We start from the raw sequence: 27,378 nt of genomic DNA, 5'->3' as shown, positions 1-27,378 counted from the left end.
GTTATTTGCTGTTGTATCGCCGATTTTCAAAATGCAAATGATCTGTTTATTTTCAAAGAATAGTTTGTTTTGTTATTGTTCGGTTGGTGTCTTATATGAAACTGCGACATTGTGCAATTTATTGGACAGACTTGTTTAAGATCACACAGCGTAATTTGGGTGGCATTTTATTTCGTATTTTTAAATCATCTTTTTATTTTTGACTATCTGTAAATGTAGTTTCCTGCTCTTAATTGTGAATGCATACTTGATGGTTTTAAATGCTCCTGAAATTAAGTGCTGCTTGACGAGCCTATATTGTGTATGTATGTGACGTCACTGAAGGCCTAAGGTTGAAATGCACGGCCCGCCACTGACTGTACTCCAGCACTAAAAAAAAAAAAGCACTGTCAATGCTACCCAAAATGAAAAGAGGCTGCACTTACAGTATGTACAGTCAAGTTCTCTCCATTGACACGAAAAGTCAAACATGGAAATCAGATGAAAGTACAGTACATAAATGACGCTTGCCGTGAAATACAGATCTCCTCCCTACCCTGTTATCTGGCCAACACATTGCACGTCTTCCGAGCTCTACAAACGTCTCTAGTTAGAAAAATGAAAGACGACACAAGGCCAATAACAATATTGTCATTGAGCCCTGGGATGTCTCTCTTCTACTCGCAAACTGTCACGCACAAACGAACATGGTTTCACTTTCCCTACATGAGGTCAGCTGCTATTTGTCTTGGTATAGCAATGGAAGACATAATGGAGAAGGGCAACGCAAACTGATTAAAAAGCCGCATTTTTTTCTTGTTTTTTTATTATTCTCTCCATTTTAGATCACTTTTAAAGGAAGATATTTTACAACAAGACGTTTGAAAGAAGTTGGGCCTGTCGGTGTGAAATATACATATTTGCTAAATAAAAAAAAAAAAAAAAAGAAAAAAAAGAGGGACACAAATGAAATTGCTTACCCTGACAAAAGCAGTGTTTACTAAAGACGTGCATTTCAATGCAGGCTGCTGGTGTATATGAAAAAGTACATTTCCATAATCTTTTGAAGATATATGGCTTCCCTTTCAAGCAAATGTAATCATTTGAACAATGGAGGTGAAGGAGACATTCGTCCAGAATGGAGAAGGAATACTAATAAGAGATTTAGAATTAAATAGCTTACACAACACAGAGCATGCACGAGTGTTTTTCTGTTTGTTTGGGATTTTTGTGTGTGTGTGTGTGTGTGTGTGTGTGTGTGTGTGTGTGTGTGTGTGTGTGTGTGTGTGTGTGTGTGTGGACTGAAATCTTATTCATTACAGACAAACAACAAACTGCTATTTCATTCCAAATTTTAATAAGAGATCAAAATATTCCCTTTCAGTCCATCCTATCTATTCTACCTTTTTTCAAAGTCAAAGCAGCATTGCGACATATTTGTATGAAAGATAAGTCAAGCATCAATAACTGATAGCAAATTCAAATTATACACTGCTATCAAAGAGAATGCAGACATAAACGGATTTTGCTGACCATATCTGTGTCCGTGGCAACTCGGGTCAGAGGACTCCACTGCAGTGTTGGCAGCCATCTTGGTTTTAGTCTCTTGCACAAAAATGTTTATTCGCTTTGGTTACATTTTAAGTAATTTCTCTGTGTGCTAGTTTTGTATCAGAAGTTAAGAGGAGTTGTTGGAACTTAATTCAAATGAACATTGCCGTGATGTGCTGAGCATGCATTTGGAAAGTCTCACAAAACCATACGCTAACATTTTGTCCAATCGTTTCTTGTCAAACAAAACTCGCAGACGTCTCGTCATCTTTTAATCATCACAAGAATTACAACAATCAATTTCTTGTGAGGGAAAAAAAAAGGAACACACTTTTATCACCACAGCACCCTCTGCTGGGTTTGTCATGATTAGAAAATTAATCATGCTACATGACCGCTTGTGGGTTTTTTTCCCCCAGTTTCAGTTCATTTGATGCTGCACACTTCAACTGCAATGCATTCCGAATGCTCTTGAGACAGCGCTGAAATTGTGCAATATATGTCACTGTGTTCACTTTTCCCAACCAAATCCAAAAGTGACACGTGACATGCTGGAAAATATCGTGCATGTCAAGCTGACACACATACAGTACGTTCGCCTGCAAAGATAATCTCCTTTCGGCCTTACAACCTCTGATTCGCGAGGAGCAGTGATGTTGTACGTGCTAGTTACTTACTTAGGTCAGTCACGACAAACCAGACTGTAAAATATGGGCCAAAGCGTGAATGACAACTGTTTTTTGCAATGGGCTGTCAGCACGGTGCCCTTGAGCAAACGTGTTCAAGAATACAGCATTTACTCACAATTAGCAAGTTTTAGGCAGCAAATAAACAGAAACATAAAATGAAAAAAATGCGATCTGACATTTGTCCTTGATAAATTCTCATTATTTACTGTTGCCCTGGAGTGAAGCAAGTCAAACATTTAGACTAATCACAACTTTGCAACATTATGGTCAAGTTTCCCTCACGACAAAACCAACACATTTTAAGCCTGTTATTTACAAGCGCCATATGTGGCTAAAGGATAAAGATCATATCAGATCGCTTTCATTCAGAATAATCTATCTTTGGGCAGTGGCACCCTCAACTGGTTCCCAGCATTCATAGACTGACAACCATCCGCGTTCATGATCACACCTAGGGACAATTTCGAGTGTCCAATTAACCTACCGTGCATGCTTTTGGGATGTGGGAGGAAACCGGAGTACCCGGAGAAAACCCACACGGGCACGGCGAGAACATGCAAACTCCACACAGGGAGGTCGGCACTGGATTTGAACCCATGACCTCCACACTGTGAGGCGGACGTGCGGGTGGGACTTGTGCCCGAATTGTCGACTTTTATTTAGGCAGTTAAAAAAAAATTCATTGAGATGTACAATCTCTTTTGCGAGAACAACATGGCCAAATAGCAGTCAGAGTTATCGCATACCTGCCATGCTTCTGCAAAACAAGCAAAACAATGACAGGTATCTACAAGAACACCTGCGCTATATTTGAGATTTATCAGAGTCACTTCAAATGGTGGCAGTTGTGGCTTCACTCACATCGACCATGAGTCAAAATGTGAGTGGTTAACACTGAACATAGCCACATCCCCCATACCTATAAAAGGAAGTGCAAAACTGTGCTAACACCTTCTTTCAGTTGTTTATTTATATTCCCACACTCAAACAAATATTTTTTTTTCAAATTTACAAGTCGCCTTGACGGTGAAAACGTTTTCCAATTATTTATCCCGGTCACATCTTCTGAAAAACTTGCCATTAGAACAAAGAGGTGCAGACTTTTTAAATCCACTGCAGGTTTGTTCTAAATATGCTCTAAATATGTACGTATTTGTATTTGGGAAGATTTCATGTCAGATTGTGCTGTTGTTAAAGCGTTCACAAAGAAGACTCCTTCCAGGGCAGATGAGATCATGGCAGATGTGAGACAAGGCTCCCCTGCAGGCTCCATCCTCAAAGGGGCTCAATGATAGCGTGTCACCCAAAGGTGCAGACACAAGCGGCGACGGGAACGTCATGGCGGCCTGACGTCTCGTCTTGTGGTGGGAAACTGCCTGCAGGCAGCAACTCAATCTGATTAGGATAGTGGAAGGTGCGGAAGAAGCTGGCATTCATTTCAGGGAGGTTCAAAACAAGGACCATAAAAATGAATGGAAATGGGTTGTAGTAAAAATGCGTACATTTCTCTGCGAAATGCCTTTGCTCTTCTCCGAGTGGGCAACCATATGTTCACAAACCAGTATCACAGTTCACCTCTTGAAATGGCTTGGCTTCATTTGAGAGCATTTCTCCCAATTAAATGTGTGCGATTTTGTTCCACACACCGCTCTGCAACTACAGTGTGTGTGTGTAACAAGTGCATGGTTAAATTATACTCAATATATTTTTTTTCTTACGTTGTTTTATTGTCCACAACAAGTTCTTTGATTAATCACATGTCCCCCTGAAATAGCTGCTCATCTTTTAGGAGTCATTCAAAACTACAATCCCAGCGTTTTGGCTTTCTTCGCTCGTGGCTGAAACTGTGGCGAGTTGCAGAGTAAATATTTCTGCTTATGATTTGTGATTGTCATCATATTACGTGTCGTCAAGCTTAACACTCCAACGCTGCCATTAGTAAAATATCAATTGAAATGAGAATCTGTCCGAAATTTTAAATAGAGTCTATTCGCTAAACAGAACACAAGCAATTTGCTAACGGAACCATGTTCTGAAGTGAAGGTCTAACATCTGCTCAAAACTTTTAACATGAGTCAAAAATGTCAACCACATATTTCACTGTTGTAAAAGCATGTTAATTTATTTAAAAAAAAAGGTGTGGGAATTTGAATCATTTTTAACAGCATAACACCTACTTTAAACAATGTTTGGTAAAATGGAAGATCTCAACTTTGGTGGCAGAGGGACAGGAGGGGGATGGAGGGGGGGTAAAAATGGGGACGTTTCATATCGACTCATAGTATTTGGTGGATTTGATTTTACTTTTCTGAACAGAAAAGTAGGGGAAAGGGGAACTCAAAGGGAGCCTCGTAATATAATTCTCTATCTAAAAACAACATGAAAGGCTTTGTCGGAGTCTCGAGTATCAACATACCTTCAAAAAGCGTCTGATCTTGAAAGGGCAAAGAAGTCATGCGATCTCCCCTGAAGCACAATACAGTTCTTGTGTATTTGAGCACATTTATAGAGCAACAAATCATTTAAAAAATTGATGGTTGCTTTTAGTCCCTCGTAGATCAAAGACTTCTGCAATCAAACCTGAAATGTGCAATTAAAGCCACTCACTCCCAGGGACTCATTTTTGTCTTTTAAGAATCCAGACTTTCAATCCGAGGGAGCCGACGTACTTTAGTATCTTTTACATTTATTCATGTGGGAGGGTAAAGTAGGGCCTGACATTGAATGAATGACGTGACACGATTCAGTCATCTTACAATAAACAGTAAAATGTAAAAAAAAAAAAAAAAAAAAAAAATAATTAAAAAAGATACATACACAAATATCTTTAATGTAGCATTCTATCAACCTCAAAAATTGATGGAATTTTACTGATTTCCCAAACTTTTCAAAAATGATAAACAATCATGACTCAACTAAATCATGATTTCATCAATTTGGAATTTGTACCCCCCTCTCCCCGACCCCCACACACAAACCCCCCCAAAACACACACATAATAATCTTTAATATATACCAAGTGACATAAATGTACATAAATTCTACCATGAAATAGAACGACATCTGCAATGGTAGCCCAAAAAAAAAAAAAAAAAAAAAAAAAAAAACACTTAAATAACTGAGATACATACGCAAATTACATTTTGCCTCGTTGTCCGGCGGTCTGTTTTTGATTAACTAATTATAGAAGCATCATTAGTTATTCTTTTGATCATATGCACCCATTCAGTAACATGCATCCACAATGGAAGCTAACTCACATGGCAAATGAACAACAGTGCAGATTAGGGCCTGTGATATATTAAACCTCTCGAGATGACGCTGTACTGAGTGGAGAAAAAGTCTGACTCACCGAGAGCTGGAATGAATTCCTGTTCAGATTTTGTCCTGTTAACATTTGATCGATCGAGTCATCCTTAAATGCCTATTGCTGTCTGATCAATGTATTTTATTTTGGGGCTTGGGGGAAAATGCAGATCTTTCAGTATGTGATGTAGCTGATAAGGGGAGATCAACTCCCTTTGACTCCTGTTTCCTCGATAATTGCCTGTCGTCTCAATACTTTGTGTGTGTAAATTAACAGCTGCAAATGCCAGACTATAATACATTTTGCTAAGAAAAAAACCCATCTAAAATCGAGGGAGTGTATTATACACCAATACATGGCGAATTACAAAAATTCCTCACATGATACGGATGTTCTCTAGTGACTTGGGGTTGTGAAAAAGGTTCAGTTTCATTCGTGTATGATATATAATGTCTAATGTTACAAATTTATACATTAACATAATTTTCGCTGCTCATCAAAAATCGCAGTGGCCCGTGAATGGATTTGTCCCCAAATGGATGAGGGCGAGGAACAAATAAACAGCCTCAAATCAAAACAAATACGATGTATTTTGTTTGGAAATAAGCTCCCTAGATGATGAGTATTTTCCGAGTATTTTTCAAAGCAAGTCTTTACTTTGCCATGTCGCCATTTTGCAACACTCTCACCACACAACGGTGCATATCTGGGCCATTGTAATTTTTTTTTTTTTTTTTTTTGCCTTATGATTATGCGGCAAGGACTTTTGTGTGTCATACCAGAAAGTGGCAACAGCTCCAATCAGGCCATGAGTGTTGACAGCCAAACACCTTTGCAAGGTCAGAGAACTTCTCTTTACACCCACAAAAAAAATAAACAAACAAAAAAAAAAAAACAAGAAATCTGAAATGACCAAATTACAGAGTGGATAACACTTCATTTTTTTGAGCGTGAATACCAACAAATCAGGAGAGTGCATCATCCATGAAATAGAAAGAACATTTGATTTTAAATGACGACCTAGGGTCCTAGGCGCTCAGTCTAATATACTACCTGTGTGTTATTTCCGAAAAATTAAGGTAATAAAAATTCGGGAAACAACATATTGAGCTTCATGATTTGGGAACCTCAGAGCACAAAGACAAAATATCCTCAGGGTTTTGTTTGCTCGCACATGCCTACACACATTCCTGGAATGGAGAGAATGGTACACAGGCGACAAGCGTGGCCTTGTATTCGTGGTTCTCTCCCCTGCCCACCCTGTAGATTAGCCCCTTATCTGTTAAATGAGACAGTGCAGACGCATTTTGCTGCCAGGCCTTTGGCATGGAGGCCACACACTCTCTGCTCTGAGAAGTGGGCCGTGTCACAAAGTCTCCCTGAGCCAAAGTAAAGGTGAGGAGACGACCTTGGAGCAGCTCGTGGGTGGATATACTGTACTGAGCTATACAATGGGCAGCTTCAGATACCAGTGTTTGGCCTCCTTCAGTGTTGAGAATTTTTTTTTTTCTCTTGGGCAGCACTTGTCATAGGTATGACTGCGACAAGGAATTTGAAGTGATACTGGCCATCTGGTTTCAATTCAAACCTTCCAACATGCAGGAGCACCTGAATGCATGTGCGGTTTGGGCATCGATAGACCTTGAATCTCATTCTGTCCTATTCCTCTCTTCTACACAATGGGAAGAGTTTGGCAACAAAATACTTCCTTGACGTCTGACTCATGGTTTTATCTGGCCGGAAATGAGAGGCAGAGGTGCCTGCAACCTGAAATCAGTCAGACGTCACTGCTTTATTCTTTTGCACTTCATTACAGTTCACGGACATTTAGTGAGAGGGAACAAACCCAACGTGATTCTTAAAGTGTTGTTCCTCACAGACATCCTGTCTGGTTAATAATACAGGGCAAGGTGTTTATTAACTTCAGTAGACGTGAGCGGTAACTACCGCTCTGCAAAGGACATAGTTGCATTTTCACTACTTTCAGTCTGTTGAGTTGAAAAAACATGGATGTTGCTAGGGGAAACAAATGCCAATTTGGGTGCCTCTACATCAATGCTGCAAAAGTGAAATTGAGTTCAGGTCTGTGATATCATGGTTACATTATTGTGGGTTTGATGCGATGTGGATTTTTTTTTTTTTTTTTTTAATCGTGTTGATATCACAGACTATTCATTCGCCAATTCGCTTGATTTTGCTCTGATTGTTTTTTCACACTGACTGTCAGAGATGGGCATTTCGTCCCTGGGACAGAACTCATTTTTGGGACAAGGATGAGGGTCGAGATGTTTTTCAAAAAGGACGGAATAAGCAAGGACGGAAGTAGGTTTTCGTCCGTCTCTTGGTTTCATTGATGGCCAATCTTTTCTGCAACAGCGAATCACAACATGACTGAAAATAAGGTTCGGTAGGCAGGCGTATACGCGATGAATACGTCAACGTTTGCATGCGAGAGTCGTACATTTTTCAGAGGGTGGCATTGTGTAACGTGGCAAGACATGTCGTGTGTTTTGTATTTTTTGGACAGTATTCTTATTTTATATAATAGTATTTTCGGAGGTTGATGTGAGCATTAATTTTGGTGACCATCGATCTCAGTTTTGGCACATTAAGTGACGTTTAGATTCCTACATTACGGGTTTGGAAATCTGAAATCGATATAAATATTCTTTTCCTTTTTCTTTTCAATTCTGTAAATGTTGAACCGCGTGGAAGCAACATGTCAGCCCATCCGCCAAATTATATGTGGCTTTGATATTAGATGCACGTTTTCAGCATGACGTCTCTGATCCACTGGTGATAGGACACTTTGTCCTCTTGCATTTAAACTGCTTCAAACAAGGTGCATGCAGGAACAGTGGTTCCGATCGCATGACTCGTATTTTGTTATTTTATGTTAACTGTTCCATAAAGTGCTTTGTTACAGCTGCAGCTGTTGCGAAAGCGCTATATAAATAAAGATGTATTGTATTGTGTTGTATTGTATTGTATAAATAATATGGTAAAACTGAGCTAGGATAACATCATTCAATCAAAAGCAATCATTCCATATTAATCCAGTGAGTTTTTGCTTGATGAGACATCTCCAAGGAGCAAGCATATTTACAATTTGCTTCACTTTACCACATCCAGTCCGGGTCTGCGGCGTCGATTTACTCAAGAAGAAGAAGAAGTCCTTGCATCTGTAATGTAAATGTTGTCTATGAAAATACTTGCTTGCGGTTGTCGCAAAAGGCACCATTCAAGATGGGATTGGCAGTGCTATGTATGGAGCAAAGTAAATGCCGTCTCGTCTGTAGGGTATTAATTGCCGACCCCCCCCATGCTTCTCTCCCACGGCGTTATGCACGGGTGCTTTTTTTTTGGGGAGGGGGGCGCGGACTGGGACGGAAGCGCTTTAAAAGGACGAGGATGGACTGGGACGGAGGACGATTATTATTTGAATAAGGACGGAGGCACGATGACGGAAGGATCCCCAGGTCGCGGACGGAGGACGCACTGACAAAATAGGGTAAAGTGCCCATTTCTGCTGACTGTTCCTCTGGACTTACGTCGCAATAAGCATGTATAGCTGAAATATTCGCAGAGTGCCTTCACTTATTCTGTTGTATGAATGGCAAGAGGTGGGTGCACAGCTTTGTTCTACCTTTTGATATCCAATTGGAGATATTTATTTGTTACATATTTCAATATGTCACCGTCATAGATAGAAAAACAAAACAATCATCATTTAAATCACAATATAATAACAATCATTGCAATTCATTGCAATGCGCCGAACACCATTTCACCTTGAACCTAATCTTACAAGACATCATGGATTTTTCTAAGAGCCAACGCATATCGAACCAAAAACGGTGATCACAAAACAAAGATACAAACCGAACCTTGGATATTGTGAACCATTACGCCCTCAGTAAGACACAGCTGCTTATGCACTTTCAATCGTTTTATTGAACAAACGGGAGCAAAATACAGTCAACACAAGCACCTTCTTGTACAGGGGATAACGCTACATCGTAATTTGCTGACATTCAACACTCTGCCACTCAACAGACTCAGCCCGCCATTTAAGCACACACACACACACACACACACACACACACACACACACACACACACACACAGACCCAGACATATGTATGTATGTTTGTATGTATGTACAGTATGTGTGTGTTAGTGGTCTGTAAAGTAAGCCCTGCGATAAGAAGTACAAAAAAAATAAAGTACAGAATTAATTTTCCCTATAATTTTATGTAAACAAACTGAGTGAGTGACCAAACCTGATGCTTTGTTCACATGTCATTTCTTATTATTGTAACCACTCATGCAGCCCTTTTTTTTCAAGCCTCCATTGCTGAGTGCACCTTTGAAGCGCTTTTGCCTTTCCTCACAAGCCAGAGCTCCGGAGACACTTTGTTTCTTTCTCTTCGCTGCGGGTTAGCCTGTGAACACTGATGATTTCTAAACTTGCTGATGTCCTCTTAATGTGTCTGAAAGTCATTAGACTTGGTTGTTCCTAATAGCAACACGATTGCCCTCGTCACAGCGGCTATTAGGGCTCTTTCCTCAGGCTACCACTTAGCATGAGGTCTGCTGATGAGCAACACGTTTAACTTGTAATAGTTTGATCTGCCTCTGGTCAATGATACATAACATCGTAATGACCAATCCCATATAATTACCTTTAAGGTCTCTGACTTTAATTAAGTCACATAACAGACAACTTGCAAGTATTGGAAGTGACTATGATTGTTTACAAGATGAAACAAGATTGTCAAAATGGCTCAACTTGGCTCATTCGTTTTTTACGTTCAAGTGAGATTGAATGTCTTTTAAATATCACACACCATAGTGTGTTGTTAACAACCAAAGTATGTTGTTAAAAACCTGCCAAATTTTAATGATTATAAAAAAATAATAATAAATCACCACAAAATGAGGACTCTAAATCATGAAAAATCAGCTTTCGGTGTGAAACCATGCTCAGCTGGTAAACTGATGTTACCTTGTCGAGCATCTTTCTTACGCCTACACACCCCTACATGTTTGAGCCACGAAAATGTTTCCTTAAAGACTCTGTTTGCTGGAATAAATCCCCCTGGGTTGTCACAGTGCCTTTTCATGCCGTAACGACGACGCACTCTACAGCGGTCACGCCACCGCCAAGTTCGTTTGTAATTCTGACACTGTTCACCTTTTTTTGCATGTAAATACTCGAGGGGTGCATCTCTCTGATAAAAGACGATTCAATGCATTCTGTATGTATCTTGATACATGATACACACATCTTAATTCAAGAGAGGTCATCATGCAATGACTTGTCATTTTTTTAAATATGAATGAACTAGACCAATACCGCAAACGTGAGTGTTACCTTCCAAGAGATATGCATACTGTGTACACATATAAAGTCATCTTATATGATTTGGTTCACTGCATTGACATCTTTTCATTCTGAACCGATTTTCACATTCAAATCAGTTTTAGGTCCGCCCCTTGTAATTACCCTCAGATTAAAACTGAAGGGCTGCAGGTTTAGACACAAATCTCTGAATTAGCTTTCCAGGGTCTTTAACATGAATAGGATGCAAGCTTCTCTCTAATAATTTTTGTCTGAGTAAACATGCGCAGGTGATGTTGCCTCTAGGAATATTTTATTTGTGCTGAGTTGCTGGAACGGATGACCTAGGGCAAGCGCAAACATGAGCGCCACAGCAAATCGGTCTTCCTGCCCTTTTATCAGCTCAACATAACAAGGGAGTGAAAGCAAACAGATAGTGCACATAAACAAATCTTCCAACAGTCAAATGAGAGGCTTCTCCATCACATTTCACCGCTCTTCTGAGTGGAGTGACAGCTGTAGCCCACCGAGGCACCTTTAGTGCATTGAGCATCTTATTCAAAAGAATTGCTACGGAACAAATTAACTGGAGCATGACAAGAAGGAGAGGTTGTTTTCATTTCATTGTTAAGTAAAGCTGAAACGAGTTGTCTGAAGTCATACACTGTTGCGAGGGAGAAATTTGCTCTAGTGAGGGTCTCACCACTCTTGCCGCCCCCTCCAGCAGTGCAACGGACCACTCGGAATAACCTTTCTAATAAGTCACTCGGAAGAAAATGTGGGGAGTCAGCTGATTCCTAATCTGCTCTCTTTCTGCACTCGGTGCTGCTCATACATCAAGAGTCAAATTGTGCAACGGCCTGAAAGCTCATCTGCGGTGGAGCAATCATGCTCCAGCGGGCCTGCAGGTGTTTTTGTGCATGAGTGTTTTGCCTAATGAGACCTATCTGATACATTCATGAGGGAAAACAGCCTGCATGTATTACAGTGAAAATTACGGAGTTCAAGTTATTACCTTCTCAGCTGATGCATTTTGATCCAGAAGGGATTTTTTTTTTCTTTTAATAAACATGCACTCAACAACTCCAGCCTTAGCAACTAGTTCACAGCAGGTTTCAAACCAAACACGCCAAGTCATATGAAGTGAGCCACAGCTGCCCATGTAGTGAGAAAACACAGATTCCAGGTGGCAGTTAAAGAACCCAAAATGTTTTTTTTTTGTTTTTTTTTTGGGAGGGGGGTGGGGACACAAGATTGTCGTGTAAGACTTGTTTGTTGTTATTTACAGATGGTTCCTTCCACCTCATTCTGTTTTGAGACAAATCCATTTGCGAGGTCGTCATTATTCTTGATGATGGCAGCAAAAATGATGCCATTGCGGTGGCTTTGACATAATTCTCCTCCGGAACTAAGGACTACTTAATTAGTATGTTCCACATGTGTTTTTGTTCTGCCGGACTTCCGGGTGACTTCCTTGTTTTTCCTTTGAGCCTTGTGTAATTTTAAGAAGCGTGTTCGGTAAAGTGTTCAGCGATGTACCTCCTACAACTCCCTTTCGTAATTCACATTTTATCAACGGTTCATTTGAAATAGATGCGGATAATTAAAAATCAATTCTCTACAGTCTATATGTGGACACGAGATGCTGGCTGTCCACTTCATACCATCTCCTCGCCGGGGTGAATTTAAGAGTCAGAGGGATTCGGATGATTGGCAGGTTTGTGAACTACAACAGACGAGCTCTGTTTCTCCATCTTCAAATCCTAATCATTTTTGCCAAGGATTTTTATTACTCAACCAAAGCCTTTTCTTTGCAGCCATGAATTCAGTTTGTTCCAATGCATGATTATGCTGTCAGATCAACGGCACTGAATATTCTTCCGCAGAAAGGGCAACATCTAATCATTTGTTTGCGTATAAGCGCATAATGAGAACGACCATTTGCACTGTATTTGTCGCCCTAATGACATTGGTGGTTTCATTTTGAGGTTTTAATGTGGTGCTTTGCTTCTTCTTCATTGCTGGCTGTCAGTCTTTTTAACTTCTTTTTGCCGAGCATCGTTCCCGATGGAGCTGGTGTCCCATTTAAACCCATTACAATGCAGGATATTACAAGCAGTCATGCGTAAGCTCACAGAGCTGCCAACAAGAAAACAGCTCCTTCTTTGGGTGTTTTTCTTCTAACTTAAAAGGAAAAAAAATTACAAGTCATCGGTGTGGATAAAATTTCACACAAGGAATGCTTTGCAACACATGATGGTGGAAAGCAGAGCGTGATGTGAAGCACGACAAATCAAGTCTCTTTAATCAAGGTCATATGGAACAGGAAAACATGATGACGTTTGCTGTTGCTGTGCTGCATTGTACACTTGTTCTTGGAGATACGAGTGACACAACTATCGAATTTTTTTACGATAAGAGCAATCGGGTTGTTTTTTTTTTTTGTTTGTTTTTTTGGGGGTTTTTTTGCTTTGACTTGTGTGTGCAAACTACAGATAATACAAGCACTGTACATACCGTATGGTGGCAAGTGACTCAACACACTTCTCACCAAAGTTGACAGATATAATTAGTCAATATTCTTCAAAAAAGAAGCTTCAGACTGTTTATTGCAACTCTCAACTGATGGTTACGTCACGCAACCACATAGGCACCCAGGCTAACAATTAGTATGCATGCAGCGGTATTGTTACTCTTCAAGCAATAGATAGGGAAACACCAACAACAACAGATACTATAATACGCACAGGCATGTATTCTTTAACCTCCGCGAAGAGCGACAATTACTGGTGGACTGAGAAGCCGTGAAAGAAACTGAGTCTACAGTACAGTACAGTACAGTACAGTACAGTATATACACGGTGGCATGGCTGAGTGGTAGATTGGTCATCTCCCAACTCAGGAGTTGTGAATTTTTCCCTGGCTCTTGTGATCATGTCGAAGTGCCCTTCAGCACGGTACTGAACCCCATTTTACTACAGATACTGGGTCATCAGTCGGTGAATGAGGAGTCAGTGTGAAGCGCTTTGAGTACCTTGTCGGTGGAAAAGTGCTGCACAGGTGAAAACCAATTTACAGTACAGCCGTATGATATGTCTGCCTTAAACAGCCCCCTCATGGCAAATTGAAATTTATTGCATGGGGCTGTTAAATAGAAAGATGTTTTGCATTCTTTTCAAATTATGAGACCCTTCAGTGGACTATACCATTTGTTACTAAATAATTCTGTTATTGTGAAACATATCTCAGAAGGAGTTGTTGAAATGCTCATTAACTTGCAAGGTCGAGGTTAGCATTTGATATTAAGCTAATATTATCAACAAAGATGAGTAATAATATGCACACTTAAAAAGAAGAAATAAAACATCTTTAGAAGGAGAGATGCCCCCCCAAAAAAAAAATCGGTAATAGCAAACTCTGGGCCACCGGAAAAGAAAAAGAAAATAAACAGCAAAAAGATATTTTATTAAGAGAAATACATGATGTTTTGAATTAAAGCAAGGATTTTCTGATGTTTCAAATTGCTTTTGCTTTTACATTATTTCTTGAGAAATCTCATTTCTGCTGCAATGTATGATTGTGGAATCTCAGAATACCTTTTCTCCCTCCTTGTTTTGCACAAGCAGGACAACAAAAAAAAAAATCAGACATGCCTCTTTAAACAAATATAACCTTTAGACCACAAATGGTTCTTGACTGTACAGAATGTTCCTGACAGCAATGAACCTGGAAGACACAATACAAGATTTCACATCCCATTTTACAGTCGTTACCTTGAAAGTGTACAGCCTATGTCCAACAAGCCAGAAATGTGGTCGAACGCTGTTTTGTGAGTAACATTTATCAACATTATTCTTGATACGCATATCTATGTATGCCGAGAGAGATAGAGATAGAGAGAGAGAGAGAGAGAGAGAGAGAGAGAGAGAGAGAGAGAGAGAGAGAGAACAGAACAGTCTCTCCAGAAAAAGTATTTTGTTTGAATTAAAGCAATCTTAGTAAGTTGAAATGTGTCAAAGGTTACAAGATAAGATCAGGTATTTTGCATGAGCATTTCTGCTCAGCTGAATTTCGGTTGTTTTACTGCATAACCTCTCCTATCATTTTATTCAGCGCATATCTTCTGTTAGACAAAAACAGACTGTTTCTCCAAAAGCCTTTTTACAATGTGGCTGTGATCAAAGTAAACTTGACCTCTACATCACCTGAAGCAAATGAACAACAACAACAACAAAAAAACATCTTTTAGAGCACAAACCTTCAGAGTCAAATAAAATTATATAAGTGAGACAATAACTTGAGATTCTGTTGGAGGACACCTCCCTAAAATGTGTCAGATGTTCTTTTTTAACACAAAGGCTTTTGATTGTTGAATGAGAGTTGAATTGCAAACTTGCAAGGAGCATTGTATTGTGTTTCAGACAAAATAATTCCGTTTTTTTTAAAGTGGCCACTGCAGCAGTTATTAAAATTCCGGTATTACACCTGGTTGGAATTTTCAAGTGGCCCAAAGACTGGGTCAAGGATGGGCTCAGATTGGTTGCTGGAGGGATGCCAGCTCTCATCTAGAGCAGGGGTGTCAAACTCCTTTTTGTCGCGGGCTACTTTGGAATTACGTCTTCCCTCGGAGGGCCGTTATGACAGTGAAACCGAATAAATGTTTAAGCATCACATCGTATTATTACTTGTACACACACACACACACACACACAAAAAAAAACAATGGATCACTGGATTTGAAATCAGTCAAGTATTTATACACTTATTGTTCAAGTGAGTGTAAACCAGGTCACAAAGTTGTTGCAAAATGTCACAGTTATTTATGACATATGACAATTTGAGATTTCGGTACAGATTTAAGCAAGGGTCAAGGAAGTTGCCACATATGATTTGCTTTCGCGGGCCACATTAAATGATGTGGCAGACCGGATCTGGCACCCGGGCCTTGACTTTGACACCTGTGATCGAGAGTATCATTGAGGTGCCTTCGAGCAATACACTATACAGTATTATAACTCAATGAAATCAATTTAATTTAATTTTATGTTATTGCTTTTCTAATTGCCTTTGACGTTGCACTTCAAATTGAACGGAACTTGCATGTTAGCATATTGGTCAAGACCTCAGTGGACTGCAATCATGCATGGCATTACGTGAGACATCAACGTCAAATTGTTTAGACCAGTGATCCTCAAGTGGTGCGTCAGGACACAAGAATGGGTCGCAGACCAGAAGTGAAAATTACAGGGGGTCGGCAGTTTTCATTTGTATGACTTTTCAAGGTTATAGATAGCATAACCATACATTTTTACACAGTAGAAAACAAGCTTGGTTCACACTGGAGTGTTTTACATTTTTGGCCTATACACAGGGGTACACATAAGTGGTGCATTGGTGCGCATGAAGAAAGGAAATTGAATATTGTACTCCAGTTCAAGCCTGTCACCACACTTTTACACATTCAGAATAGGTCAGGTCAGCCTCAATTTAAAGTCCAGTCAACTGCCACAACAATTGCTTCCGAGGGCCAACTTCAAAATAGCTATGTCAGGGACTGCTTTCCATGTACAGTGCTACTTGTTTTGCTTTTATTTTGAAGTTTCCCCTCACATTGTAGCCTGCTTATAAACACCCATTGTGGCAGCTGTCATGACGAGGTTGGCTCCCCGCTAGCGGCTACATTTGCAGTGAGATGGTGACTGGCGTGGCCAGCGAGACAGTTATCTCTAATGGTCCATGGTACAAAACAAGATTGGACACTGAATGGCTGCCAAAGAGAATTGTGCTTGGTAAGGTAGCTGATCACCCATGCAGGCACCGGGATAACATGCACACTCCACACAGGAAGGCCCAGAATCGAACTCATGACCTCTGCACTGTGAGGTAGCATGGGGCCTTTTTTTTATTATTATTATTATCCATCCATTCATTTTCCGACCTGCTTTCTCCTCACAAGGCTCGCGGGGGGTGCTGGAGCCTATCCAGGCTGTCTTCGGGCAGTAAGCGGGGGGACACCCTGAACCGGTTGCCAGCCAATCGCAGGGCACACAGAGACGAACAACCATCCGTGCTCACACTCAGACCTCGGGACAATTGGGAGTGTTCAATCAGCCTGCCATGCATGTTTTTGGAATGTGGGAGGAAACCGGAGTACCCAGAGAAAACCCACGCAGGCCCGGGGAGAACATACAAACTCTACACAGGAAGGCCGGAGCCGGGATCGAACCCACGATTTCTGCACTGTGAGGTCGACGTGTGAACCACTGGACTACCAGGCCCCCCCATAATAATAATATTTATAATAATAATTATTATTCTTATATTTGTTTTTTTAAATATGACGTGGGCTATTACCGGTACATTACTTTACTCCATTATTCTGGGTCCTCTCAGTAGTTCTTGACTTTTTGTGAATAAAAGCTGCTCGAAACATAATTTGGATCGTGTAAACTCGTCTTGCAGGTCGTCATTGTCTGTGCCTACTGGTGCGTTAGTTTGGGAAAACGAAGTGTGAAATCAAGATTCATTTGAACGTCCAGCAAGTTTACCTCCAGAGAGGGAGGAGCCACTCCCGCCTGGCTGCTCAATGGCCTCCTCAACCTGCCTGATACCCTGTAGGAGGACTGACGGACCGAGGGAGGCAGGCAGGCAGGCTGCCAGGGAGGGGTTGCCAGCAACCTCATCACGATACAGAGCTGTGAGCCGTCTATTAGTGAACCAAAGCGCGCGCCCATCAGCTGCTTCGCCGAGCCCTCACGTCATTCTGATCGCATCCAGTCTATTCGTTTCCGAGGGGAAAGCGCACTTTTGATGGCAGTTTGGAAGCCTTCGCTGCGCTTCGTGCAGGCTCGATCGGGGAGGAGACAGTACAGCGCGAGGTGGCTAACGTTAGCTCGCTAACAAGGTCAGGATACATTCTGCTCGTGCCACTCTTTCTTGTCACGTCTTGGGAAAATCCACATATGTCGTCATGTTGAGTGCTGCTCGCTATCCTAGTTAACAGAGCGCATTCTCCTTCAGCGGGAAGGATAAACGTAACATTTACCACCGTCTTGATTCTTTCAGCGTTAGCCTACTAGTTAGCAACACTCGCGAGACAACGACCGCTCAGTTCGCTGCGCTCGACTTTGGTTACTCTCGCTCGGCCCTCGTTCTGACTTTGCCCACGACACGTATTTGTGTGGCAAAGGGGCCCATTCGGCCGTCGCCTTCATGCGTTTGTGTGCTGATATGAGAGGCGACTTCCCGCAGCAGCGGCTCCCGACTCTGCTCCCATCTCATCCCCTTAGAATAAAAACAGGTGCACGTCTGCTAGCATCGGCCAGCTGCGGGACATACCGCAAAAGCGCTGCAGGACCGTGCTCGCATTTTCCCAATTTGTGCTCGATAATAACGCTCGCTCGAATAATCACGCACACGCGGCGTTTCTAGAACAGCACCGGTAAATCGAATTTAGATGTTATTGCTTGTTTTATTATTTGTCAAAGGCCCAAAATGAGATCGTAGTCGGACCGAGGGCAAACGATACAGGCCTAGTATGAACACACTGTTTGGGCAGCATGCGATAAGAAAATAAAACGACAGAAATTATCTTACAGAATTACAAAAAAAAAAAAAAAAACAGTCAGTATATAAAGCAGAAGTCAACCATAAAATATGTGTTTACGGTCACTTCTCAAAAGGGCGTTTGATAACAACCACTGGTCCTCCGTGAATGTTATTAAATCTTTAGGGCTCATTTTGGCATTTTGTCTGTCCTGATTGTGTACAGGTTTGCTTGATTCTCATATATATTTAATATCTCCCCACGTTCCTCATTTTGAGTCTACAATTCGCTAGCTGCAGTTTGGGGCTTTAAGCTAACGAGATGGATCATAATCACAGCTACTTTTCAGATTATAGTTAAAAGGATTTGCCAGGCCTGCAGATAACCACGGTTCTTTTTACAAAATAGTGTATTCTTAACGTCAAGCACTGATGGTTTCATTACATGCATCTTTTTTTTGCGCCACACGCAGTATTACTTTGTCGGACAATGTTGGAGGGACATGTCTTGTGGATGTTTGTTATTCAACTCAGGCTCTTTGGAGAGGCTGCTGCATTTGCTACGTCAATTCAATTGGCCCTGAGCGCCAACTGTGCATCCGGAATTTAATTATTTGTGATAGTTTTCAATTTTTAACTATCCTTTGAGCGGCATACAGCAAGAATGCCGCTGTGGTGAAACTGATTTGCTTCAGCTCCTCACTCCCACTCGTGTAGACCTGAGTGAAATCACCCAGAAGCAAATATGCCACTCTACTGTTTGCCTTACATTAAAGCGGCCTGATGTTTGAAATGAGCTTTTAATAGGTGTGCAATAAAATTTTGACGTGTGTGTGTGTGTGTGTGTGTGTGTGTGTGTGTGTGTTACTGAGCTTTCGGGGTGAGTTGAGTGAAGGGTGCTGCCCAATGACGTCCCTTCGAGGTGACACACAGTTAGTGAACTACAATTCCCAGGTGACTTCTTGACCTCCTTGTGCTACATGGTGGTGCACCTGTGGTGAAGCGGTGAAGCCCAAAGAAATATATGAAACAGAATGACCCAGAAGGCTCATGTATAAAATGACAACGTCAAAAGTGAAGGACATTTTCGCTCGAATTGTTTATATAAAATGTCATTTCAGTTAGCTGTGGTTTGTACTGGTATTTTCTTAGCACTCGCGTTTGGTATTCTGTTAATGGAAATGCTTTTTCAATTTTAGTTTTCATTATTTTGTTAATTTTCTATAAAAGTAATAACCTTGCTTTGTACTACGGGCAATTATGAGTGTCAAATAGTGGAAAAAGGCTGCCGTTTGTGCCACTTAATAGTGCTCTGTGAATTCATGGCTGAGTTGTATCCAACAGTGTAACTTCATGATGTGTCTCCAGGCCAGTAAACAATAGTTATCAGTCCATTTTGCTTCATTTCCATTTTCTTCCATTTTGCATTAGAATATCGGGTTATAAAAGTGCAAATCAGCATTGTGAAATTAGGAAGTGAGGATTTGTGGCTTGTGGTGGCCATTACTCATTGTGCGCTAACAGGATGGAATCTAGGCCACATTGTGGAGCGCTTACTTTGATGCTCAGATTGTTTGCTGTGTGTGCGGTAATAGCCCGAGGTGAGGTGTAGTGCTCATTCGGGATAAAACCCAGCCTATGGGCAAAACCTATTTTCATGCAAATGCTTTTGACATGAAAGAACAAATTCAGACATGAATCCAACAGGAGGATTTGGATTCAAAACAAGCTTTTTGAAGATTGATTTGTTGGTTGTTACATGTCTGAAATAAAGTCTTGAATTTTGGTTGTTTGTACATATGGGCTTTGATCTTCATTGAACTAACTGTGGAGAATATGCCGTGGCTCTGTGTTGTGATCCTTATTGTGATATACAAGCTTTTCCGGCTGCAGACTTGGCTTGGGTGGACATGACCAGAAAAAGATGGTCTCAATATTACTTGTTTAACCCTACCTAGAAGCGGGGATATTGTTTACGCTTCATGTTTTGTGGCCGTGCTTTTTTTTTTCCCCTAGAAATAAATGAAATGCAAATTTTCATCTAGCGTTGGACAATCAGTGTTGACTGCCAAAACAAATGTCACGTTTGTTGTAGATGATTTAAAAAAATATATATATATAAATATTTGTTATGATGTTGATCGACCAATGGCTTATTCTCTCTCCTCTTGGAACCTCAGGATAACAAGGCTTTGTAATTTGATCTACTGTGCAACAAACGAAACACATCTACTTATATTCTTAACACCCAAATTGACTTGTTCCATTTAAAATACACAGGTATCTTTGCTCAAGGAGACAATATTGTAGTTTAAAAAAATGGACCAAAAAAAAACAAAACAAAACTTCTGTCTTGGACACATGAACAGCTGGTGTTGTAGTCCCCAAAAATGTAATTGTGGGATTGTTGACACACTCTGATAAAATTACATTTATTAGGATTAATTAAAAAAATATTGAAGCTGGTAAAACATTAAATCTGATCCTTTTTGTATGCACTTTGTATGCAGCGATGGCTGTTTGGAAGTGCTCTACAGTTGAGTTTTTCTAAAATGCCATTTCCAGCTTTAATTGATTTTTCTCCTTTAAATAAAGCTAATGGCAAATGCATTATTTAAAACAATTTTAGCTTTTTAAAATGTTCATTTATTTATTTTTTTATACCCTCTGGGAGGTTTTTTTTTAGTTTTTTTTTCCTCTCCAAGAATTATCTTCCATTAACTTCCACAGCCAATGCAAAATTGATATCACGAAATGAAAGTACAGTCGAACCTTTTGTCGTACCCAGTTTACGTTTTCACGCCAATAACATTCCCATTTCAAAATCCTGATTTCACTTAATTCCTTTTCCATTTGCCGATTTTGCTTACAACGGACACCTTAATAATGTAAACTTCATTATAATAACCAGATTTTTCCCACAAAATCGTGAAAAGGCCTTTGTAACCACAAATAGTATGGTGCGGCATTCCCCTCTGTTGCTTAGCTATACAACTGATCGAATCTGTACATTGTTGTATTTCCTGCCGTAACTCACGTAGGCACGGTGCGGTCCTGAGCACATGGTCTGAAAACATGTCTGGTAAACGGAAGCAAACACCCTCAAGTCACATCTGTTTGTCTTCTCTTGTAGCTGCCGGGCATGGCTGTCTAAACAGCTGCCAAAGACCCCTCTTGATGGATCCCAGAGGACAACGAAAGGAAAAACACAATCAGTGAGCACAGCCCATAACAAGGGAATCTGACCCCAAGTGTATCATCTGACTGACTTCAGTGCATGTGGCCTCCTAAGTCGTTCTTCAACATCTGCTAGGCAGCACAAGGGCCTGCTGCTACGCAACATAAAATGGGTGACATGGGCGGCGGGGAAGCCGGGATGTGTTGGACTTTCTCCCTGGTAATTGGACTTCTGATAGCCACGGCCCTGGATGCTGCATCGGAACAGCATGACGCAGAGGTGGAGAGGTTCACCATTGAATTGGAGGCTTCCATGCAGTCTTTCATGCTCTCCGAGCTTCAGTCTGTTGCTACGGCCACGGCTCCGCCACAGTCCTCTGTGAACGATGAGGATTTGCAGCCTGGGATCCCAGATTCCTCGGCCATTGTGGGCCAGGTGTTCCAGCTGAGGATTCCGCTGGTGCCTGAGAACGCCAGCTGTAATCTTCACGTAAGTGCACCGAGCATGAATTCAGTCTTGTTTGCGTCTGAGCAGTATGGCCTGAAATTTAAAGATACAGATATGTGTTTTCTTCGGGAACGATACAAATTATCACTACATTGTTAAAAAAAAAAGTTTTGGAGTGTGGTACAGTGAAACTCCTCTAGAACGAAACATACATGGGTGAAAATACCCCCTTAAGTGAAAAAATCTTCATGCATTAACACAATTCCCATTCTCCTGCCCCCCATACGACGAAAACCCCCCTGTTGCGTTATACGAAATCATTTTCTCTGCTCCAGCCTCGCGAAGACATTCACTACAACGAAGTCTTATCCAACAGCGACCTTTACTGATTCATTCGGAAATGGCAACAGCAACCACCACACTGGTTTACATAGTGAACAATGTTTATATCGGTCACAGCTGCGAGTTTCCCAGACTCAACATACTCATAGCTGCTCTGCCATTGGCTTACCGAGCATCATCCTGGCCTCCGATTGGACAAGAGGGACCTCACTGTCTATGTGTGTAGATACTGAAGCTAGATCCGTAGCATCTGATTAGCTGCTAATGCTAAATTGCTTATGGCTCGACGGACATTCAAATAAACGGCGTTTCCTCGAATGCTTTACGTGTTATCATGCTAAAGACAGCCACGGGACGCTTCGTAGTCCTCGATGGCCATAGTTAGCTCTCGAACGCTAAAAACCTTACGCTAACTGGAGCGCTTCTCTCTCAGCGCTAATGAGGGCACGTTTTTTACATTGGAAAAATTTTGCGGCACACCACTAACCAAAAATGTGATAAAATGATACTCTGAACAGTGTATTTAATTAAAATATAATTTCTCAGTTTATTTATACTGTTTAGATCGGGGTTTTTCGAACTTTTTTCATTGAAAAAAATCTCGTGGCACACCACTAGCTGAAAATGTGAACCCCCCCCCGCTTATTTTACCAACTAACGTGTTATATTGTTACTATAAACGTTTTTAACCTTGAAGAATGACGTTATAACAGCTTGAATTGGAATCTAACGAACACAAAGAAAACAGTATTTTATCATCTTTCATATCTATTGTTTCACCGTAGTCCTGCATTCATGCGTCACAAATTCGCGTGTCTCTCGTTGTAACACAAGGCAATTGGCTAGCTGTTGCTGCTCCCTAGCGGTATGGGAGGGTACTACATGATTACTTTCTGGGCGAAAGACCGCACAGGCATAAAAATTGGATATTTTCCCGCGGCACACCTGACAATGTCTCGCGGCACACCGGTGTGCCACGGCACACCGGTTGAAAAACACTGGCTTAAACGTTGAAGTATGTACTACACTGTAAATCGCTAATAAAGCAAACACAGTAAAGCGCATATTACAACAATAATGCAAACAAATCTGGGGCTTTACCACTTCAACATATCCAGCTTCCTATTTCAGGAAACAGATGTCAACTTGTGGACTGCACTGAATGCACACACAAATATATATAAAAAAAAAAAAAAACTTTCTGATCTCCAGTCAGTAACATCACACATACTTGAGCGTAGGGAACTTAAGGTCATTATACTACTTATGACATAACATCTTACAATTTAATTACAAAAAAAAGCTCAACCACCAGCAGGTGTTATAAGCGGTAGCAATGATGCCTCATCAGTTAAATGAGGAGGAACAACATTTCGTCTGTCTTGACTTTCATCCGTGAAAGAGAACAATGCAACATAATGCCACGTAGACGTATTTATCCTCTTAATTTGTGACTGCAGACGGCTGCATTTGCAAATCATTTGACTGGAGGATGTGTTTTGATTGGTCACTGCTCAGTAGAGCGCACACTATTGTGTCTGTGTGTGCACAAACATCGCAGAAGCGTACAAACAGTTGTGGTGGCTCGCTCACCTATAACAGGTCTGTCAGCACGCACTCCTATTTATCAGTCACACTGCCGCGCAACATGCATAATACACGACACACATGGAGACATTTATTGATTTCATTCATGTTTTTAACCTCGCAAAGTGAAAACGTTCAGACATGGGAGATACATGCCTTCAGGCGGAAAAGTCACCAGAAATCACGCGCACTTATGTTGGCAGGCTATTTACTTCGCTCTGAACTTCCCGGCTCGCAATGACCAGTCAAATCGCAGCCGCTGCCAAGAGCAAATCACGTTTCATTATTCGATCTCTTGCCATCAATGTCAGGGCCCTGCCATTTTGTCCTATGCCAGCCTTCTGCTGTCAACTGAAAATGACGTCACTGTGTCCTCGGGCTCGCCCGGATGGTCACGTGACGTTTGAGTGCTAGCCCAAGGACAGTTTGAGATCGATCTTAGTGGACCGCAGAGGTGCCGTACGGGATCAAATGGCAGAACCCCGAGATTGGATTCATGTTTTTCATGCAAAGAGAATATTTGCCTCGAGTTTCCCTTCTAACCAAGGTGTGCAATTTGTTCGATGTGTACCAGAATGGGGTGTTCACTGTGATGTAATATGTTGCAGGCTGCACAACGGACAGTAATAACTGAAAAGGAAGAGCAATAGCTCTCCTAGTTCAGTGGCTTGTGGCTTTTTGCCCCATTTGATAACCCTTCCCCTCTGTCACATTTGATAATAAGTGACTCGCGTATGTTTGTTCTTCCGTACATGAAAACTGGAAGTGGTGCAATAATCATTTGAGTAATTGCACTGACTTATGAGTGTTTTGTGTTTGTTCTGTTTTTATTTATTTATTTATTTAATTTTTATTATAATTTTTTTTTTTTTTAGCTAACTGAGATGGGACAGACAGCATTACCGCAATGGCTCTATTGGGACAAAGAGAGCTGCATTCTGAGAGGCCTGGCCCTGGAGCAAGATAAAGGTGTGTATCATATCGCCGTGTCTGGACGAGACACAAGCGAGACGACCGGCAGCCGAGATTTTCCCAGTACGGTCTTCTCGATTGAAGTTCACCCCGAGGAACGAGCAGACACGGAACCGTCCCTGCTTGCGCTGCAGTCTGATCCGAGTGGCCTGCAGCCCTTCACTTGTGGCCCCGAGGAGCCCGTCACGGTCCTCACTGTCATACTCGACGCCGACTTGACAAAGATGGTTGCCGAGCAGAGGGTCACTTTACTGTCTGTTATGAGAAGATTCTCGCATGTTCCCGTTGAGCACATGAGGGTCGTCCCTGTCGTCAACAACCGCTTATTTGACATGTCTGCTTTCGTGGCGGGACCAGGCAATGCCAAGAAAGTGGTGGAGAACGGAGTTCTGCTGTCGTGGAAACTTGGATGCGCCCTTGAGCAGGGCAATATCCCCGACATCGGCCTTGTCCAGTCCTCCGCAAAGGATGGAACCATGTCAGCCAGGCTGGCGTACCCAGTGGTCGGTTGGCACATTGCCAACAAGAAGCCTCATGCGGTGAAACGTGTCAAGCGACAGTTGTACAACACCCCCACTCCGGTGCCCTCCCTTCTCCCTCCCACCACTTACCCAGAACCCCCTGTTCGTGTTGTTCCCAGCCCGACTTCCCCGTCAATCGCCCCCGCAACAGACAACTCTGCACCACCTGTCCGCGGTCCCTTACCTCTTCCCGTCAAGCCCACCATGAGGGTCCGAGATCAGATAGCCCACACGCCTGTTTTTGGTCCCTCTCAACCCACCAGGGCAGTGGGATCGACCAGCACTTTGCCCATCCAACCTACCATGACCAGACCTACGTTTGTGGAAGCCACCGCGTTACCCACGCTACCGAGCACCACCAAAAAGCCAAAACCTTCGGGCACCAGGAAGCCCAAGAAACCCAAAACCTCAACCCCGGCTCCCAGGGAACCCAAATCCACCACAACAAAACCACCGAAGCACACCACCACGCTTTCCTTGGCTCCGGACCTCAATAGTATGCCAGAAATCCGCAACCCAATCGACCAGGTCAACGCGTGGGTTGGCACGTACTTTGAGCTGAAGATTCCTCCTGATACATTCTTCGACAAAGAAGATGGCACCACCGACAAGCTGCGTTTGACTTTGAAGCATCCCCCCAGGGAGCCAGTCAGTGAAACATCCTGGATTCAGTTCAACAGTACCATCCAGCTTTTGTATGGCCTTCCTGAGGAGCAGCACCAAGGCAAACACGAGTACTTCATGTTGGCTACTGATAAAGGTGGGCGGAGTGTCATGGATGCGTTTGAGGTTCAAGTCAACCGCTGGTCAAGCAACGACAAACCGTCAGTGGTATTTGCTGCACGTTTCTACGGCGACCCTACAAGTGTGAGCAGTGACATCCACAAAAAGATTCTTCTGACAAAAAAGTTAGCTTATGCTCTTGGCGATCGCAATAGCAGCACAGTGACCCTACAAAGCATCACCAAGGGCTCCATTGTGGTGGAATGGACCAACAATAGTCTGCCGCAGAGTTTCTGTCCGAAGGAGCAGATCACAGCTCTCAGTAACAGGATTGCCGATCCGCAAGGCACACCTAAACCAGCCTTCGTTAAAGCTATGGAGCCTGAATTTAAACCGATTAACGTCTCTATTCGTGGCGCAAATAAATGTCAAAGCGTCACATTCATTCCACCGGGAGAGGTTGCGCCAGTTCCCGATCTACCCACCGCCACACCGTCGCCTGGGACGGATCGTAGAAGTAGCGACGACGTCTACCTGCACACGGTCATCCCCGCGGTCGTGGTCGCCGCCCTCCTTTTAATCGCTGGCATCATTGCCATGGTGTGCTACCGCAAGAAGCGCAGAGGGAAGATGACCATGGAGGAACAGGCCACCTTCATCAAAAAAGGAGTTCCCATAATATTTGCCGATGAGCTGGACGATTCCAAGTCCCCGCCGTCCTCCAGCATCCCCCTCATCCTTCAGGAGGAAAAGCCGCCGCTTCCTCCCCCAGAGTACCCCAACATGGCCGGTCCCCACAGCACCCTACTGAACCAGGATTTGTTGGAAGAGTATTCGGTGTATCAGGATGACGATCCCAACGCGCCTCCTTACCAGCCCCCGCCACCTTTCACCGTCCCCATCGAAGGCAAAGGCTCTCGCCCCAAGAACATGACCTCCTACAGGTCGCCGCCCCCGTACGTGCCCCCCTAACGCTCACTGGAGCTCTCCATTTGGAATTCAGGTGCACTGTAGGGATGCTCGTACAAAACTACCGCAGACGTAACTTGACACTTGGATTTCAATGAAATGCAGGCAACCATGCATAATATTTTGACCACCATGGATTAGATGATTCAACGTTCTCCTACTGGGACCGGCAAAAAAAAAAAAAAAAAAAAAAAATGGAGAGCACTTTTTAATTCCCTTACTCT

General features: G+C 42.2%; 1 protein-coding gene across 2 annotated transcripts; it reads left to right on the top strand.

Moving 5' to 3' along the window:
* The first annotated feature begins 17,450 nt into the window (after window positions 1-17,450).
* Window positions 17,451-27,349, top strand: LOC109515023 (dystroglycan-like). Of its 2 annotated transcripts, none has more exons than XM_019868559.1 (3): window positions 17,451-17,567; window positions 21,549-22,082; window positions 24,845-27,349. In XM_019868559.1, the coding sequence occupies exons 2-3, from the start codon at window positions 21,762-21,764 to the stop codon at window positions 27,155-27,157; spliced, it is 2,634 nt and encodes an 877-aa protein (XP_019724118.1). In that variant the 5' UTR covers window positions 17,451-17,567; window positions 21,549-21,761; the 3' UTR covers window positions 27,158-27,349. The 2 variants fall into 2 exon arrangements, with proteins under 2 accessions (XP_019724118.1, XP_019724117.1); XM_019868558.1 differs by having other exon boundaries at window positions 17,451-17,774.
* Window positions 27,350-27,378: the final 29 nt, after the last annotated feature.

The sequence above is a fragment of the Hippocampus comes genome, unplaced genomic scaffold (assembly GCF_001891065.2).
Source record: "Hippocampus comes isolate QL1 unplaced genomic scaffold, H_comes_QL1_v1.1 scaffold41, whole genome shotgun sequence".
Lineage (NCBI taxonomy): Eukaryota > Metazoa > Chordata > Actinopteri > Syngnathiformes > Syngnathidae > Hippocampus > Hippocampus comes.
This window is presented reverse-complemented; position numbering and strand designations above follow the sequence as displayed.